General features: G+C 30.4%; 1 protein-coding gene across 1 annotated transcript; it reads right to left on the reverse strand.

The window, feature by feature from the left end:
- Positions 1 to 11,124: 11,124 nt before the first annotated feature.
- On the reverse strand, positions 11,125 to 15,572 carry LOC21406180 (nudix hydrolase 8). The gene is made up of 9 exons (XM_024174883.1): positions 14,781 to 15,572; positions 14,421 to 14,686; positions 14,012 to 14,077; positions 13,755 to 13,892; positions 12,741 to 12,818; positions 12,564 to 12,614; positions 12,403 to 12,437; positions 12,093 to 12,201; positions 11,125 to 11,663 (listed from the first exon to the last, which is right to left on the reverse strand). The coding sequence occupies exons 1-9, from the start codon at positions 14,899 to 14,901 to the stop codon at positions 11,457 to 11,459; spliced, it is 1,071 nt and encodes a 356-aa protein (XP_024030651.1). The 5' UTR covers positions 14,902 to 15,572; the 3' UTR covers positions 11,125 to 11,456.
- Positions 15,573 to 17,443: the final 1,871 nt, after the last annotated feature.

Below are 17,443 nucleotides of genomic sequence, written 5' to 3' on the forward strand. Positions count from 1 at the left end.
TATTCTCTCTTTTTCTTAATTATTTTTCTTTTTATTTGATTCCGAAATAATAGGAAATTCATTGCTTGATACAATTATGGTGGGGGTCAAGCTGCGGGGACTTCGGTATATTATACCTATTACTAAAGGAGGTCGGAAAGTTACTGTACTGAGTAAAGTGATTTTTCGATTTTGCCCATCTTTCATTCTATTGAGGCTTTTTTTATACTCTTTTTGTCCTTTTAGCTATTTTTACCGTTTTATTCTTTGTTTGATTTTTTTCCCTTTGTTTTGTTTGGGTTTTTTGTCTTTTCCTTCGGTTTGCTCTTTTCCTCTCTCTTAGTGTTTACTGAAACACGTCGTTTCTGTCTTCTAGAATTTGTTTTTACTATTTTGTCCTCAATTTTTTTCCTTCGTTGTGTTTTTCTTCTGCCCATTTTTGTCATTTTCTTCGGTGGCCTTTGTTTAGCTTCCTCCGGAAGCTTCTTCCTTTTTTCATTTCTACTTTATGCCTGCATCTCTCTTTCACCGAGGCTCTCATTCTTTGTTTTCTCTTCATAGATCCGCTTCGTCTCCTTTATGGTTTCCTCTGCTTTATTGTGTTTTCCTTCTTAGTTTTTCCTCTATTTTATGTTTGTGGGTTTCGTTGCGTTTTTTGTGGGCTTAGTTTCAGTTTTTTCCCCCTTCGTAAATGGGTTAGGTTTTTGGTGGGTTTCATTCTGTTTTTTTTTTTTTTTTTTGCATGTTCTCTGCATTTTTTTCCCCTTCTTCCTTTTTTCCTTTGCGTAAGGTTTATGCGAATCATTTTTTATGTTTTTTTGTTTTGTAGTTTTGTTTCCCATTTTTTTTCCTAGGTTTGGCTTCGGTTTTTTTTTCCCCGACTTTTTTTATGTTCTTGGGTTTCCCTGTGTTTTTCATGGGGTTAATTTCAATTTTTCCCTCCGTAAATGGGTTAGGGCTTTCGTAGGGTTCATTTTGCTTTTTGTTGCATGTTCGGTGCATTTTTTTCCCCTTCTCCCGTTCTTTCTGTTCATAAGGTACGTGGGAATTAATTTTTATGTTGGATTTGTTTTGTAGTTTTGTTTGCCGTTTTTCTTTTTTTAGATCTGGGTTTTTTTTTTAGATTTTTTTATTTGTTTTTTTCCCCGTGTATTTTTTCAATTCTGTTAGTGTTTTTGTACATTTCGCTTCATTTTCCTCCCCTTTTTTATTCGATTCTTCTTTTTCATTTTCTCAGTTCTGTGCGTTTTTTTACTTCGTTATGTTCTATGTTTTTTAGTTTTTTTTAGCCCTACTTTTCTAGATCTGTTAGTATTTTTGTAGACTTGGGTTCGTTTTTTCCTTTAGTTTTTTATTCCCTTTTTTTTTAGATCTATTAATGCTTTTTTTCCCTCAGATCTGTTATTGAGGTTTATGGGATCAGATATCTGCATTTGGTGTTGTAGTTTTGTTCTTCGTTTATATTTTCTTAGATTTGATTTTGTTCTTTTTTTCTCTGGTTTTCGTCTTTCCAGATCTTTTGGTGTTGTTTTTTTTTTTTTCATTTTTCCCCTTTAGTTTCTGAAATTTTTAAATGTTCTTTTCTTCCCATATCTATTAGGGTTTCTATACATTTAGTTTCGTTTTTTATTATAATATTTTTTTTTAAACGTTTCCAGATTTGTTAGTATTGTTAGTTCCAGATGTATTATTTGTTATTGTTATCCCTTAATTGTTTTTTCTTTAAATTAAGGTTCTATTTTTATTAATTATTAACCCTTTTCTCTGCAGGTTATATTAGTCGGGAATATTTAGACATTTGTTTTTAGTGCAAGGTAATTATTTCTAACCAGATACTTTGTTTTAACTGTCTGCAGGTTTTTTATTATAATTTGTATTCTTTTTTTAGTTTCCAGAGATTTGTTAGTAATTTTAGTTCCAGATGTATTATTTGTTATTGTTATCTCTTAATTGTTTTCCTTTTTTTTAAATTACGTTTTTATTTTTACTAATTATTAACCCTTTTCTCTGCAGGTTATATTAGTCGGGAATATTTAGAAATTTGTACGTTTTTATTTTTTACTAATTATTAACCCTTTTCTCTGCAGGTTATATTAGTCGGGAATATTTAGAAATTTGTTTTTAGTGCAAGGTAAGTATTTCTAACGAGATACGTTGTTTTGACTGTCTGCAGGTTATTCGCTCTGTTCCACGGTACTTATCATGCAGCATAACACATGTTTTTAGCAAATTATTACCTTTTGTTTGCAGCGTAATGGCGGTTCTATTAAGTTTTATTTCCAGTATTTACTACCGCCATATACTCAAACGTTTATTTCCTTCGTATAAATATATTGTACTCTTTTTCATGCTTATAGTCATTTGCTTTGCTCCTGCTTTCGTTGTCATATACTTATCGTCTACCTTCTCTGTCTTCTTCCTTTTCTTCAATTTTCATTAGAGACGTTTTTCCCCTGTTCTATTCTCTTTGTTTTCAAATGTTTTTAGATCTTCTGCATCAACTATATCCGCTTTCTTTATTCCTCTAAGGTATTTATTTCTTACCTTTTTCACCTCATTTCCATGTACATATCGTTTATCTTTTCTCTCTGCTTCCTTTTCTTTAATTTCCATTACTGAGTTCCTTTTGTTATCTCTAGTTTCATGTGTTTTTTCTGCTTCTGCATCAACTCTATCTACTTTCATTATTGTTCTAAGGTATTTATTCCTTACTTCTTCTACTTCATTTCTACCTCTCTATTACAAATCTGCTGGTCCCTGGTGGTGATGATGTTTTTCCTCTCTATTGTTGTCGTGTACTGAGTAATTGTTGAAAGTGATTTAGCAAGTATTGTTGTTGCCCGGATTATTGAAGATTTATCCTCATATTATTTCGTTAAGGGTGTTTATGTTTTTTTGAAAAATAACATACCTTTTTACTTCTTACTTCCAAATATTTTATTCCCCTTATTCTACTCTAAACCATTTCATTCTTTAACTGATTATTTTTGTAAGTTTTTTTTTTACTATTACAGCTATTAAAATTTGTTCCTCTGTTATTTAGTGCAACTCTTTCAATAATCCAGCTGGTAGCCAATGATAATGTTGAATCATAATTCAGTTACTTTTGATACATGTTGGTAGCAAAACAAAAGGGCAAAAAAAACCCCCGAGAATTGTTGCCATGTATTGAGTAATTGTTAATAGTATTATTTCGTTAAGGGTGTTTATGTTTTTTTGAAAAATAACATACCTTTTTACTTCTTACTTCCAAATATTTTATTCCCCTTATTCTACTCTAAACCATTTCATTCTTTAACTGATTATTTTTGTAAGTTTTTTTTTTACTATTACAGCTATTAAAATTTGTTCCTCTGTTATTTAGTGCAACTCTTTCAATAATCCAGCTGGTAGCCAATGATAATGTTGAATCATAATTCAGTTACTTTTGATACATGTTGGTAGCAAAACAAAAGGGCAAAAAAAACCCCCGAGAATTGTTGCCATGTATTGAGTAATTGTTAATAGTGATTTACTAATTATTGATGTTGCCCGGATTATTGAAGATTTGTTCTCATATCATTTGTTTAAGGCGTTTATGTTTTTTTAACAATAATCAAGTTTTTGCCTTCTTAGTTGGAGGTGTTTTATTTTCTTACCTCTGCTTTGAACCATTTCATCCTTGGACTAATTTTTTCTCTAAGGTTTTCCTTTACTATATTTACTTTGGTGTTTACTATTTAGTAGGAAGTTATAATCATTTAACTATGTTTTAACTTTGGAAGTTTCTTATTTTCTACTTTTTTCCTTCTGTCCATTGTTTTTTACTATTTCATTTTCTAATATACCTACTTCACTAATTCAGTTGGCAGCCAAATACAATGTTAAATCATATTCCAGTTACTTTTGATACATATTGGTAGCAAAAAAAAGATGAATACCTGAACCATTCCTTTATATATTTTGATGTCATTGTCTTTTTGTTTCTTACTTGCAAACGTTTTCTTTTTCTTATTTCACTTTAAATCTCCCGGGAACTATTACTATGTATTTAGTACTCATTAATAGTAAATTAGCAAATGTTGGTTTTGCTCGGATTATTGAAGATTTATTTCTATATTAGTTGATTTGAGATGTTTATATTTTTTTGACAGTAACCAATTTCCTTGCTTCTTAGTTGCAGGTGTTTTATCTTTTTTTATTCCATTTTGAAATATTTCATTCTTCAACTGATTCTTTTCCTAATTTTTTTTTCACTATATTTATTCTGGTGTTTAGACTTGCTTGGAGTTGTATTATGTGGAGAAAAGGTTGTGAAGTCAAGTCTTTTCTTTTGTTGGAGTTCTGTTCCGTGTATGTTATGTTGTATTGTGTTATGTGGACCAATTTTACAAACATATGGTAGACATAGATTCCTTCTCTTCTCTGCTATAAAGATTGTGTATGTGAAGAAAGATCTTCAGTATTCATCCTCCCATTCCATTTGGGAGTTTTTTTAATGTATTTGTAATAAATGTTCACCTCCTGCCAGCTAAATAGTATTAATGCTTTATTATTAAATTGAATTAAGAGTAAACCGTTTATGACAAAAAAAAATAAACACTATATAAATAGAGGCATTTAGGAAACGAAACATGCATTTGGGCCAACAAAGAACAAACAATAGCATTGCTTAAACTTCCAACTTCAAAAATTAACTAATGGTCACCGGACAAAACATTGTCTACAAGGCAAGTAATTTTACGTAAAAAACAGTAAATTTAAAAGGAAACAGTACCCATTCTTATACGTGAATTTTCAAGGACAATATTTATTCTTAGTACACGTATAAGCGTAAACAATATGAAAATTAGATATTACTACATAATTCCACCGAATGCTAGATGACATGGGTACTGAAATATTTTCATTATTGAATACAAATTTCAAATATTATTATCCTAGCTTATAACTCAAGAGTTATTTTTTTATGTGAGTTATTAGTTACATTTTTTGTATTTAACTTATTTCATTCTATTCTTTTTTTTTTTTCATTATTAGTTAACAATTGTTAATTGTGTTTTAATTTTTAGTGTTATCTTGATTATTTGATATGTAATATTTACAGTTTCATTTACATACAATTTTTATGTAAATAATGTAAACAATGTAAGCAATATGATATTTACAGTTTTAGTTATATGTATTTTTTATATAAATAACGTAAACACAATTTACATAATATGTAAATAATATATGTTACATATTGTTTATTTCAATTATAATATAAATGTATTATAAGTACTTTTTTTAATTTTCTGAATTTACATTTTTATTATACAATCCATTTATTACTTACAGATTTGTAATGTATTACATTTATTTGAAACAGATTTGTTGTTTCGTTGTACTGTCTACCGTCGAACACAGCTTTGTCTAGCTTTTGTGTACGATTGATACTCCAATTGTGCTTAACTCTCTCAAATAGAAACGTACGTTTTGTAATGCCAGAGATAAGTTTTTAGTGTTTAATTTATACGTTATAATTATTCTAGATTTATTTAAAGTATATTTATTAACATATATAATACATTAACGAAATGCTTTCTATTTAACTTATTGTATATATATTTAAGAAAATGCTTAAAAATTTACATAAATTTCATACTGTTAATTTTAAATAAATATTTTATTTAATAATAAAACATTTATATAAATTTTATAAAAATAAATTATTCTACTTAATAATATACTATATATTATTTATATCTTTTTTACAATATTGATTACAATATCTACTTATTAATATAACTTTATTTTTTAATTATAAAATATTAATATTATTTATTTCGCTCCTTTATTATATTTTAAAAGTTAAAAAAATTGTAAATCTTCATTATTTATTTCCCTAATTATATCTTATAAATAATTTTATTTATGTTATCGTTTGTGTGGTTTATTAGTTTTACATTTTTATACATTCGAATATATGTTTAGATAAATATTTGTTAGTTATAGAACATAAACATGTTATAATGTTTATTACATTATAGTTTTAACATACATATTTATGTCAAAAATTTTAAAAAAATGACCTGCTGAAATGTTTCATCATAATTAAGCATAAAATACCTAAATATATATAGAAACAATAAATAACTATTCGGTAATAAAATTTTATTAATAATTATACAAATTAATAAAATTTTTATTCAAACATAATCTAATTGTGAATAATATATCATAATTAAAATTAAATATACTTTAACATATGATAAGCATTGTTATTTACAATTATAAAAAAAATAACAATATGAAACTAAATAATTATCTTTATAAATAATATACAAAACATTTTAACAAAACGGTTTTTTTTTTTTACTTATAATAGGTAAGATAAATAATTACGCTGCATTTAAAATTAAAATTTATAAAATGATAATTCAATGTTTAACATTTAGACTAATTTATATTTAATAGATATACAATTTATTATATAATAATTGTTTATGATATCATTTACAGATAATGAAAACGAAAAGAAAGCTCAATGAAATTTATCCTCATCAAAAGAAACCGAAGGTGTCAAAAATAGAAAAAGAAGGCCGAAAGAAATGCATCACTCAGGTTCAGAAATTATAAGGACACGTCGAACTAAACATACACAGTTTTGTGGAACTTTCACAAATACTGAGCTCCCTTTAAAGTCAACAATTCAACACTAAAAAACAGTGCTGGTTCAAGAAAGTAATTACTAAACTTAAAATCTTTATTTCTAAACTTTTAAAGCGTATATTTCTAACTAATTTAAAATTATTTTTAAAACTATGAAATTAGGTGATCTTAATTATATTGATCTGGGAGATTGTGAGTCGACATGTGAACACTGTGGAGCAACATTTTGGAATAATGAACGAACCGAAAAATATCCATATAAATATTCTTCATGTTGTCAGAATGAAAAAATAAAATTACCTTCTAAAAGAAAAACACCATCAATTTTAGATGATTTATTAAACTATTATGGTGGAAGTCTAAGTACACATTTTAGGAAAAATATACGAACATATAATTCAATGTTTTCTTTTACATCATTTGGGGTAAACATTCAATCAAATATTAATGAAACATTTGGACCCTATATATTTAAGATTAGTGGACAAACACATCATTTAATGGGATCTTTACTTCTAGTTGATAATAATCCTCCAAAATTTGCACAATTATATGTTTATGATACAGAAAATGAAATTTAGAATAGAATGTCAATTTTTACATCAGTGAATAGTTCAGATTCTTTAAATGAAACTATTATTAAAAAACTAATAATAATGTTAGATGAAATAAATATATTAGTTAAATTATTTAGATTTGTTAAAAATTACTACAACACTGATAAAACACAATTAATGAAGTTAAGATTAATAGGTAGACGAGATGAAGATGGTACACAGTATGACCTTCCAACCTCAACAGATATTGGAACATTAATTGTTGGTGATATTGGTGAATACGAAAAAGGAAGAGATATTATTATATGTAATCAAACCGGTGACCTACAAAGAATTAATAAACTCCATCCATCTTATATGTCATTACAGTATCCTTTATTGTTTTCTTATAGTGAAGATGGATATAGACCTAACATAGGATGGACTCTTGAATTTGTAGGAAATAGACCATCTAAAAAACGAATTTCAATGAGATCATTTTATGCTTTTCAGTTACACCAACGTTTAAATGAAGGAAACACATTGTTTAAAAGTGGTAGATTATTTCAACAATATATTACAGATGCCTATGCTACGTCGAAGAAGATCGATTAGATTTTGTTAGACATAATCAAAATAATCTGATATCTGAATTTTATAAAGGTATTCAAGATGCTATAACTAAAGGTGATACTGACCCTCAAACAATTAGAAAAAGAATTATTTTACCATCATCTCATACTGTTAATTATACTATTACGTACCCGTGCAAATGCACGAGTAATCCACTAGTATACATACTAGCGGTGGCCATGTGCAATTAAATAGGAAGTGAAACAAAAGCAAAAGAAAAAATATAAAAAACAAGAATGTATAATTGTAAAAAAAAATCATATGATTAAATAAAGAGTGAGGTAAAAATATAAGGGACCAAAAAAGCTATTGGAGTATAATGACTCGAATTTTATTTGGTCTAATGAAAAACTCGTGGTGGAGTTTTAATTATGAAAATTTTTTTGGAGGTCTTGTCCCCTACGGTATAGACCTATTTTGTTAATTATTTTTAAAAAATAAAAATAAAAATAAGAGACTAAAATAATACTAAAATTAAATAAGAGTAAGAGAAAAAATAAAAAAGAGAGGTTAAAAAAAGTAAATAAAAGAAAAAGAGGACAAAAAAACAAGAAGAGGAGATGCAAAAAAAAATTTAAAAAATGTTTTAAAAAAATAAAAAAAAATGTTTTTCAATATTAAAATAAAATAAAATAAAACTAGGACGAAATGTTTTGTCTGCCCCCCCTTCGCGGACGAAACTCAGAGTCTCGATTGGAACTTTTATATATTGTAAGATGTAAGATAAAATAAGATATATATATATATATATATATTTAGCACAACTTGGGTATAATTTTGTTATAATAAAAAAACGTGCAGATAAATCAAAAATATCTTTTTCTTCGAACTAAAAAAAAGGGTCATTTTCCGTTTCCTAGAATACAGTTGGGATTAATAGTAATGAATACTAATCATAGTTATTACCCAGATGTGGATATGGTAATGTGACAGGACAACTTTGCAACCAAAAAAACTTGTGACAGAACAACAGTTACATGATATTACATCGTTAATAATATGGTATTGCTGTCACAGCCACTAATAATATAAGTATTGCTATCACATGTGTGATTTTTTATCACTACTATGGTTTATAATATCATAATTGATTTGGAAATATACATTTTACGGGTTTCAACTTTCTCCCTCATCCACACAAATCAGACAAAAAAGAGTGAACGACAGCCAGAGTTTTGAAGTAGTCTCTGGGCGCGTCGCCAGGCTCCCGGCCAAAAAACTTACTCCTTCAGCTCACCTTATTGTGAGCTTCTCGTTAATAGTAGCAGTGTACGGTGTGGTGGCTCTCTTTAGGTAGATCTACACGGGCTTGAAGCTTGAAAGCCGAATAGATGGGCTTCATTTCCATACGAGTTTGTCATCTGGTGGCTGAGATCTCTTGGCCTGCTATCTCCCTTGACAGCACATTGGCCGGTTGCCCTTCACCGAAGGCTTCGTACGGCGGTAGTCAGAGGTTTTTTCTATTTTTTTATGTAATTTTTGTGTTTGTAATAAGGATGGTGGTCTCCCCACCCGACCCTCGTTTGTTTTGCTATTTGTTGTTAGTTTTTTGTGATCAACTTAAGGCCGTTTTGTATATCTCATGATAAGGTTGTCGTAGTCTGGCTAGAATTTTTTTCTATGCCATGTAGATGTCCCCTCGTGTGGTTTGGCGATATGTCCTTCTAGCGCTCGAAAGCCTATCTTGTTGAGAGGTGTTTCTTCAATTCAAGTTTTATGTGTGCTCATTGTTAGTGTGTCAAGGTGCTCATTGTTAGTGTGCCAAGGTGTTCTCCTGTGTTCAGGCCTCAGGCGTGCGTCTATCCTTTTAATGGGTCATTAGTTGTTTATTAGTTTTTAATTAAATGCAAATTTTTTAAAAAAACGTACATTTTATTTTCCATTAATTGTAATTTCAAAATATACAATATTTTCCATCAACTAAAATTATGGAATTTATGCTAATCATTGATTACAACGATCATGATGAAAACAACGGGCAATATTTTAAAGAAGTTGTGAATGCATGAATGACCTTAATTAGACCGACACTTCACTTTCAACTAGGGTCGATAAATTGTATATTGATGTGTTATGAAGAGAAAATGTAGCGCTTGGTATGGTTTAGTGGAACTTGACTTTGCTAGGAATCTCAATAGCTTGTGTAAATTTAAGCGGTGGGCAAAATTGAAAAATAGTATGTATAGAGAGCTCTTACCAACCTAAAGAAATATCGTAGTTTGGAAATTTTTTAGACGTTCTATTTTTCTGAATAAAAACAGAATCATTAATAGAAATTTCAGAATCACCAATAGAATAGAAAGGATGCCTCCATTCCCTTTCATCACTTTAGAAATTTCAGAATCACTAATAGAATAGAAAGGATCTGATCTAATTCTACTCAAAAGATGGGCCTAATTTTTATTCATATCCTACACAACCAACGAGCACAACATATTAGTCAAATTAAAATCTAATTTAAAGTGAGACTGTGTAGTATCAAATTTTACGCGCATGCTAAAAGAAGAATAAAAAAAAACATGTTTACCGCTACATCAACCCATCGATGGTAGCTCTCTTCTTATTTGGTTATTATTTTTATTTCATTTAACAGCTGAAAGTAATTGTCTTCTGAGGCTAATGAAAAGAAGTTACCTTTCCCAACTCAGATTCTGAGCAACCATTTCAGGGACAGAGACATTATTCTCTGCTTTTTCTGTTGCTTTGTATCACCGTTTAATTTAGATTCAAATTTGGTATGCTTAAGAGGCCACATGAATGCCTTTTTACCAAACTCATTTCTAATAACATTGATGCAATATGCTTCAAACTAACTTGCTAGGATAAAAGGGGACTTCGCTAGGATAAAAGGGGACTTTCTCTGGTGTTTTCTCTTTTTAAGAATATTGGTGTTTTTTATTTTTTAGATCTGTATTCAAATCTGTTTATTCTACATATTTTTTTAATATGGTGTGATTTTGACCAGATCTAACGATTGAAAAAGAAAGAAACACTAATACTCTCAAAAAAAAAGAAACACCGGAGAAACTCCCGTATAAAAATCTATTTTTTTATTAGTCGCCAGCCAGTGGTTCCATATCCACAGCAAACCTAGAAACATGCGGGATTTAGCCCCTTTATTTTTTTTTTTTTTTTTACACTAGATACATTGAATTAGAGCTATCAAATGGAATGGACCGACACTTATCATAAATCATATTAATCTACTATTTACTGTCGGCCAAAACATTTTCACAAATTTTCAGCATTGAGAAAACAATAACTACTGATTATGTCATGTAAGCAAGTTGATCACAAAGAAGCTCAAATACAATAATAGAATATTTTCCATTTTATACTCGGTCACGTCAAATAGCACAAGTTTGTGATTCTAAAGGAAGTTCAACAAGATCCTATTTAGAAACACATACGAGAAGAGACATGTACAAAAGAAAAATAGCGCATCTGTGCCATAAAAAGGTGGAGAAGACTATATACAACAGAGAAATAACTGTAATTACATGTTAAGTATTTGTTAAGAAGGTACGAATAATACTGCTGGTGTTGAAGAAGAATGTATCAGCACTTGGTCTCAACCAAAGAACACAGGGAAGAGCAAAAGGAATCCATCTGGCATGAAGGCTAAAGATCGCCAAGAGATCGTTTTGTTCGGTTTTTGAGAAATCGCAAAGAGCTTTATTCGCCTATACAGTTGGAATTGTGTGTCTCCATAACATTGTAGTACAAGGTAGAAGGCTTGCCATCAAATTTTGAGACCAATTGATGAGAAAATAAGCCACAATAACGCTTCCCTAGCCGGGCAATGCATATGTCGATTACTTTCTTGAACATGCAGTCTTCTTGTATAAGGGGTTGCTCCACAAACTCAACTAAGGGCATCCACTGCATAATTGGTGTACAAAAACGCTATCGAGTCAGAATTAATCTTGATACCAGATGACTAAGTTATTAATCTACTAGCAATCAACCATAAGATCATTTGTTTAAAACCAAATAGTATATAATATTTTTGGTTCACCTATTATCGACTTAAATCTCTCAAAAAAATCGAGAAACTAACGTGGACAAGAGCATGTGGTCTCAACTTTCAAGTTCGAACTCCTGTAGTTGCACTTCCTAAGTTTCCTCAAACTAGCTCCTAAGTTCTCTTATGGGGTTCTTTCATTGCTTGTTACTATAAACAATGCACTGTTTCATCAGAGTACCTGAGTTTTCTCTACTTTCCGAACAAATCCTTTTTTGAAATAAGCATCAAGTGTAAATAATTTTTAACATATAGGCAAAAGCCAGAACTAAAAGTAGCTCTTTTACCTTAGCTGCTTGAATTTCAAGATCATCAACTTTTATCTGAGTTGAAAGTGGTCTTAGCATGCAAATGAAGAATAAATCTGATTTTTCAAAAGCCACATTGTGAACATGCCTGGAAAGAAAAGATGCAGAAATTTATTAGGAAATGGAATGGTCGTTCAGAAGAAAACTCACTCGAGCATTTTTCATTTTAGTTCGAATCCTTAAATGGTATTTACTTTTGAGATAACATATTACTAAATGTGACCAATGGCCATTGCTACCATAAAGTTTAATAACAAGGCTCAGATAAAATACGACATGTTATCGCAACCTGAATGCTATGACTTCTATAAATTCTGTATCAATCTGCAATAAAAGTGAAAGAAATTCAAATTATTGGAATAAAATAGTAAGATAAAGTGTTATGTTCTGTCTCGAAAGACAAAATCTTATTTTCCTGAAGGAATGGAACAAAGAAACATTAAATCTCACCCCAGTTTCCTCCTTGACTTCTCTCACAACTCCTGTGAAGATCTCCTCTGACTGAAGTCAAACCAATAACGCGGACAAACAATTAGATAAAGATGTGAACAGAAAATTTCGAAGGTTTTAATGGGGAATTTAGAAAATCTGAGGGAATCCAGTTGGTTCAGACTCAAATATAAGTACCTCAAGAATAAATCCAGTTGGTATTTTCCAAAGATCAATGAATGCAGGACCACAATGTTTCTCTTGTACTACAAGAACCTGCGGTTAGCCATAAAATAATTTAAGTTCAAGTTTCAAGCAAAGGGCTTTAAGAGGCATGAGCTAGTTAGTCATGGGAATGTAAGAAAACTGTTCTGGTAAGTTTTTCTTTTTCAATTTTTTACATTATAGGCTTCTTTCTTGAGAGATACAGAACAACAAAGAAATTCAGAATGACTCTGACCAAGAGCTAAAAATGATGTCTGTCGGCAGCAGATTTTCATCATTGGCACGCTAAGCATCCGTGCGTGCGTGCGAGCGTGCGTGCGTGTGTGTGGTGAATTCTGATTGATTTTTTATACTGGCAGAAAATGTGAAATAGTTCTTATTAGCTTCTAAAAATTTAAAATGTCAAGATGAAGTAATGCAGAACAGTTTGAAGCTCATGATGTTGAATCATCATCAATTTGTCTTTCCCCGGTTGTTGAGGAAATTATGACTTTTGGTGACTAAAGGATGACATGAAAGAGGTCTCAGAAGATGTGATCTGTTATATTTAGCTGCAACTTCCACCATATAAGTAACATCAGAGCAGTGCTTAGAAAAACAAATATATTTGAGAAAAGCCAGAACTTAAAGCCGCCAAAGGGGATAAGTTGCAAAAGACTCATTTTCTCAAATCAATGAAGATTGGCTAGTGATGTGGAACAAGATACAGATACTAGGAAATTGAATTATGTATCTATCCATTAAGATTGTTTCATCTAACTTAGTTTTGAATTGAAGATTATGTTTGTCCGTTAGTGCTATCTAGAGTTATCGTTGACGAATTCAAATTATTAACTTTTCTCTTCTTGAGTTCTTGTTCTGTCTCTAGAATTCCCGGTTTCTCTCTCGTAGTTCTATTTTTCTTTCTATCTCTTCTCTCTTGGTCCTAGCTTGGAAATATTTATTCTTTTCCTTTTTACTATGCGTTATAACAAGAAGCAAAAGTACCTCATTTTTTTCATTGATGACGAATCCGCCGACCCCAACTTGGTGTGAAGCATTACCAGGAAGCATGGAAGGACCTTCAGGAATCCAGTATGTCATCATCACATACCCTCTTTCAGCATGGTGATATTCAAAGCCCTCCTGAAACCAAATGGCTTGTAATTGTAAGTATCACTATGTGAAAATAAGACACTGTTTTATACAAAGTCAAAGCAGGACAGTTTTAAGTTAGAGAATTAAGCACAGGGCAAGAAACTTGCCTTTACAGCAATTGGAACAAGATCAGCTCTTTCTACTGGCAACTTTAGCCAAACTCCTTGCTTTCCCTACAATCGAAGTACTGGTACAATTAAACCGCTGCCTTAAATATCACTTACATGTCACGGAAAAATAGCACAAACCAATACAAATGTGAAATACATATGTGCTAACTCTGCGTCTGCGATAATTAAGAATGAATCTACGTTACATTTCTGATTAAGGAGATACTAAAGCTTCATTAACAAGATCATAGGATGCTTGATTGATTTGATGCCTAACCAAAAAAAAAAAAAGCAATTAGCACTTAAAAATAAATCATAATGTCTCTAACCAAAACATAAGCAATTAGCACTTAAAAATAAATCATAATGTCTCTAACCAAAACATAGGTGGGGAAAAAAAAATTACCTCCATTTTCCAATGAGAAAGAGAGGAACGGAGAATAAACGCAAACGAATTCGGATTAGATGGCAATTTCTCAGGATCAACAACAACCCCACCATACTCATCATCAATGGCATCAAGCACCATGATTTCTCTGGACCACAGATTCGAGATCCCGCCGTTTGTTCCGTTAATCCGGCGGAAATAACTTTCTGATGCAAATTTACTCGCTTCTTTCGACTGATAACTATTGTTCGAAATGCTCGAATACGAGGCCTTCGGAGAAATCCCTGAACGCAAACATCATTTCTCTTTAGTTGAATCTAGTATCAACATAAAAGCAGCACAGTTTTAGTACCCAAAAACAAGCAAAGAAAATGTTACCTTTGCAAGAACAGAATCGTTGAGAGAAATTAAGACCAAGCTGATTCTCGTAGAGTCTTTCCATTTGAGGAACTATCTCAGAGAAAACCACGGCTTTCTGATTAAACAATTTGGTCTCCATTGACAACAAAACTACTATCCGTTTTCCTCAAACTACTTGATCAATTACTAAGACGAAGGACAAAAAAAAAAAACAAAACAAAACAAAACAAAACAAAAAACCGTTTTTCTAGCTCAGAAATGTGAAAATCAACCAAGAAAAAAAATCCCAGATTTCTGGCTCAAGAACGACAGAGGAAAAAATGGGAGTAATCGTTTTATGAGATATGATTATGTACTATATATTTTGCATGATGACACATACTAATGAGTGTATTAGCACAAAACTCACGTAGAGACAAAGGCAAAAAAGCAAAATGGAATAGTTTTTTGGGAAGATCTTATCCGAATATTTTAGGTAAGTGGGTTTGTTGTTGGTTTAAATACTTGTGGTGTCTGATGTATATACCGTGACTGTGATAATGACAAGCAAGGAAGGAAGGAAAAAAAAAAATCTTTCAATTCATTAACAGCTAATAAGAGAAAAGTAGTGTGAAGTAAATAGATATAACAGAAGAAGATGTTGTAAACTAATGACAAGCTTATAAAAACGCCATGGAAACAAGGAGTATATTACTCTGAGGAACAAAGAGTTTAGGTTGTCGTTGAGTTGGGAAAAAGACAAGGAAAGTAGGAATCTGAGGAGAGAATTTTGCATTCGGATTTCGTTCATAGCTAAAATGAAGAAAACGAGGGAATTAATAAAAGCTTTAAAAAAAAATGCCAAAGACGAGCGAGAGAGAGAGGGACTCGGTGCGACCGCGTGAAGAGGGAGATCACATTTGGAAACTGGGTTTGTAATGTAGTCTCACGCGCCTTTGAAGAGGTTGGGGAGATTTTTTATTTTATTTTCTTGGTGGAAATCAACTAATCTAGCATGTTCTAATTGGGAGAGCAGGCATATACTTTTACTATGTTGGCAAGAAAAAAAACAAAAACCAAACACAATAAAAACAAAAAAAAAAAGTTAAGGTCTCGTTCATTTCGCTGATTCGAGTTTAGAATTTGAGTTTTTCTACAGTAAAAAGCTCTCACAAATAATCACATCTAACTTTTTTGCTACAGTAAAAAGCTCTCACATAAAGTCACATCTCAACTCGAATTAAAAACTCGAATCAACGAACTAAACGGGCTCGTATTAAGTGAAGAAAAAGATGCCAAAAATTTAGACTGGAGCAAAAAATAAAAATAAAAAAAGTATTTTATAATGTATGTTTTTCTATCTTCTAATTTTTATTATTGTTTGTTAAGTAACGGTAAACATCATAATTAAGGGTTCATTTAGTTGAAAGATAGTAGTTTAAATCAAATCAGTGTTTATTTATAAAATAGTAAAGTGGTTTGAATTCTTAATTTGACATTTAAATTCACGAAAGCAAAAAGGTTTCTAAACTTATCCTTCCCTAAGTTCTCATGATTTGAACTCAAAGTTTTAATCACACTTTTTAAATCAGCTTGGTTTAAACTTTTTACACTAATTTAAACCCTACAATCAAACGAGACTTAAATCCCATTGAGATGTAAAGTATTTTTCATTTTGTTTGTTTCATGTTATTTGACTTGATGTGTTTCATAAATGATGTTCAAAAATGCACCGAGTTAATAATTATGTACTAGCAAAACTTTAAATCATTTGTCTCGTTTATTTTACTGATTTGAGTTTTTAATTTTAGATTTCTACAATTAAAAGTTCTCAAAAAATATAATATATAACTTTTTCTGCTACAGTTAAAAGCTATCAGAATTGTCACATCTTAGCTCAAATTGAAAACTCGAATCCGCAAAGCGAACGAGGCCATTATTCTTTTCAGACAATGAAAGATTCCTTTTTTTCTTTTTATGTGATATCTCAAGAAAAAAAAATAGAACACCTTGTCAGACCCATGTTTAAATTTGAAAGCTATATTTGAACAAGGTTTTGAACTTGATTTGTGTTTGAAATAAAAAGTTTAAAATATATTTAAAAAAATTAATAAAATTAAGAGAGTTTCTCTTGTAATCTACTCTATAAGTAGTCTCAATTTTTGACCGTTAAATCTAATCAAAATCACATTAAATTAAAAAAATATATAAAACATATAAATTTTGATACAAATCTAAACACTGAAAAATAAGAGACCATCATTAATTTATTTTTACATAAATTACCAAAAAAAAAGTCCCCAAAATTAAAGGTATATCAATTAACTCCTCATTCTGAATTTGTATAATACTAATAAACCTTTTATTTTGACACGTGATATATCAAATTTGCTCGTCCTAATTTAAAATGTCAAGATCAACTGACCACTTTCAACTAGTTACGTGGAAAACACTTCTAAAAAGAAAGGCAAAAAAAGTTGTGCAGAACACGCGGATATCACGAGGAAAATGGGAAGTGAAAATTGTTGGGATTTGTCAATTTGATACACAACATATAAATAAAGTTTTAATTTGATAAGAGTGTTTCGCCAACTTTTAGGTTCTCACAAGGGAGAGATGAACGTTAGTTAAAAAGTGCATCCAGTAATGATCAATTGTTTTGCTTTAGTTTCCAAACTCAATTATTATTATTATTATTATTA

The sequence above is a fragment of the Morus notabilis genome, unplaced genomic scaffold (assembly GCF_000414095.1).
Source record: "Morus notabilis unplaced genomic scaffold, ASM41409v2 Scaffold135, whole genome shotgun sequence".
Classification (NCBI taxonomy): domain Eukaryota; kingdom Viridiplantae; phylum Streptophyta; class Magnoliopsida; order Rosales; family Moraceae; genus Morus; species Morus notabilis.

Coding starts and splice junctions, on each gene's coding strand:
- LOC21406180 (XM_024174883.1), bottom strand. CDS start 14,901: ATGGAGACCAAATTGTTTAATCAGAAAGCCGTGGTTTTCTCTGAGATA. Junction 12,819..13,754: donor TCATCAATGAAAAAAATGAG/GTACTTTTGCTT, acceptor GGCTAACCGCAG/GTTCTTGTAGTACAAGAGAA. Junction 12,202..12,402: donor ATAGAAGTCATAGCATTCAG/GTTGCGATAACA, acceptor TTTTCTTTCCAG/GCATGTTCACAATGTGGCTT.